Consider the following 2,442-nt stretch of genomic DNA (forward strand, 5'->3'; position numbering starts at 1 on the left):
AAAAAAAAAAAAAAAAAAAAAAAAAAAGGTTAACCTAGATCAATTCTTCACTTGCTCATCACAATACCAAGTGGCACGACTCTGCTAGCTCTGTTCATAACCTGTATGGAACCAAATTATCTTGACACCACATGCTTTGCTGACAGTCAAGTCTCAGATGCGTGGTATGATACACACAGCATTTAAAGCTTCTGTTGCTCATGTGGACAAGAGAACCATGACACTGGCCCCAGCCAAAGGGGTGTTCTAGAGAACTGCCCACAAAACACCAGAGGTGTGTGTGTACAAGACTAAATACAACACTGGAGGAGGCATAGGCAGTATACCATTGTGGCAAGTGATCTCTATCTAGAGCCCACAAGAATATACAAGAAGTCCTGAGGACAGAAAACATGATGATTTTCCCAGCTGGATAGGCAAGCTGTATATAGCAGAACTTCACAGACTAAAGCCCTACATCATTTCTGGGTCCTCTGGTCCAGTCAACAAGTCTTGGACAGAAGCTAGTTCTTAGCGAGAAAAAAAAAATCTGAAGGAAAGGAAACGCTATGAAGACAAAGCTCATTTCCCCATGCCAGTGTCACAAGCAAGCAGGCTAGTTTACTTGGCTTAGGGGGACACTATGCTGTTGAAGTTCGGTTACTTTATCGGAGATTACATTAGTGATGCCATTTTGCTGTAATACCTAGTGAAGACTATTCAGAAAGGTGGGAAGAGTTGGAGCTAGGAGCTCTCTCCAACATAAGCAAGTTGCAAAAGTTACATTATGTTTTCTCCTTGGACCTAAAGCAGCACCTCAAATTCTGACTTCTTACTCCATGGGTTAAAGAATCCATTTTCAGATCTAAATAACCCCCCTGTTTTAAAACCAGCTCACATATACCCAGATGGGCCCATTTTGTGTAACTGGTTTGTGGGTGGTATGAGCTGTAAGAATTTTCCTGGGAAAGCTGATGTTTCCTGGGAAAGTTGAGGCTCATCACATTAGCTGTCAACCAAGAACCTGAACTTTACCATAAGCTCATTCCAGAAACAAGGCAAAAAACTGACCTGTGTTCCAGATAATGCTACTTCTTCAGCCCATATATAAAATTTACAACCCAGTAAAATAGCGTTCTGTTGTGTTGCACTACATAAGTAAATACCTGCTCTTCCCTCTGTTGGTTGGTCAAAAAAGGCAAAGACAGGACATTAGAAAAGAAAACAGGAAGATACTGGGTGGTATCTCCTAGTATTAGTTTGTTTCCCATCCTTCAGAAGATCTGATAATTAGGTAGAGTCCCAAAAGATTCAGTTCACAGCACTTACCTGAGCACCTCTGGAGTAGGATCTGAAAATGGTGCAGAATCGTCCCTGGCCAGACGTGTCCCTAGAACAGAAAAATGTATCAAACCCCAAAGTCTAAAGAATCCCTACACATTTCATTCCCATAGATGCTGCTAATGGGATACCAGTGCTGACCTATAAATGAGTCTTCAGTGTTGATCTCTGCACTATGCACAGTACCTTCCTGCTGCTTCGCAAGCTATTTCCCAAAGAATTTGAATTTAAGCCTTTACCCCAGAGAAAGATCAACTTCAGGTTAGAACCCATATGTACCATAAAGGTTACTTCCTACGGTCATTACCAGGGGATCCAGGTTTTCTATTCGCCATAGAAAAATGTGCTAAAACCCAGATCTTCTCATTTTAAGGAGAAAAATATGGGAAACGGAGAGTTTCCCCTTGCAGGCTGACAGAGTTGCAGCCTGCAAAGGGTCTGGGGGGAGCAGAAGGGCAATCAAGCAGGGGGCACACATGCTGCCTTGCTTCCACATGCATGAGTGCAGTTCCTGCATGCAAGTAGATGGAGGGGGGAGGGATTGAGGACCCCATAGCGAGGGAGGAAGGGAGCTGGGTAGGGCTGGGGTTGCTATCCAGCCGGGGTGGTCAGTGGAGCCTGAAGTTTGGGGCCCAGGCAGGGAATGAGACAGAGCTGAGGGTCTGCTGCACAGACTCCTGGAGGTAAGATGGGGGAGCATATGCCTCCCCCCCAGATTTGGCTGTGGGGTGGGGGAAGATGCAAGCTGCCTGGTGTGGGCTTGGGGCTCCCTGCCCTGCTGCCCTCCGCCCAGGGGCCTCCACAGCCCAATGCGCAGGACCCAGTACAGCAGGGAAGCTCAGTGCTGCCCCTGGGAGCTCTGCACCACCACGGTGTGGCACTCCCTGCCTGTCTGGCAGCAGCAGGGGTGGTGGTACAGAACTGTGCCCCGACCTGCTGCCAGGTGGGCAGGAAGCACCTCGCTATGGCAGCACAGGGCTCCTGGCAGCAGCACTGAGCCTCCACAAATCACTCTGCCCTGCCATGCCAGGTCCTGTCTGCTGGGCTGTGGAGGCCCCTATGGGGAGGACAGCAGGGTGGGGAGTCCTAAGCCCACAGCAGGCAGCCTGTATCCTCACCTCC

General features: G+C 48.1%; 1 protein-coding gene across 1 annotated transcript in view; it reads right to left on the minus strand.

Moving 5' to 3' along the window:
• RAB40C (RAB40C, member RAS oncogene family) overlaps positions 1-2,442 on the minus strand; it is a 61,588-nt gene that overhangs the window by 13,809 nt on the left and 45,337 nt on the right. The window contains exon 3 of the mRNA XM_019507674.1: positions 1,309-1,369. Coding sequence (XP_019363219.1) covers positions 1,309-1,369 — 61 coding nt within the window. The remainder of the gene's footprint in view (positions 1-1,308; positions 1,370-2,442) is intronic.

The sequence above is a fragment of the Gavialis gangeticus genome, unplaced genomic scaffold, assembly GCF_001723915.1.
Source record: "Gavialis gangeticus isolate Ggan-Ray unplaced genomic scaffold, GavGan_comp1, whole genome shotgun sequence".
Lineage (NCBI taxonomy): Eukaryota > Metazoa > Chordata > Crocodylia > Gavialidae > Gavialis > Gavialis gangeticus.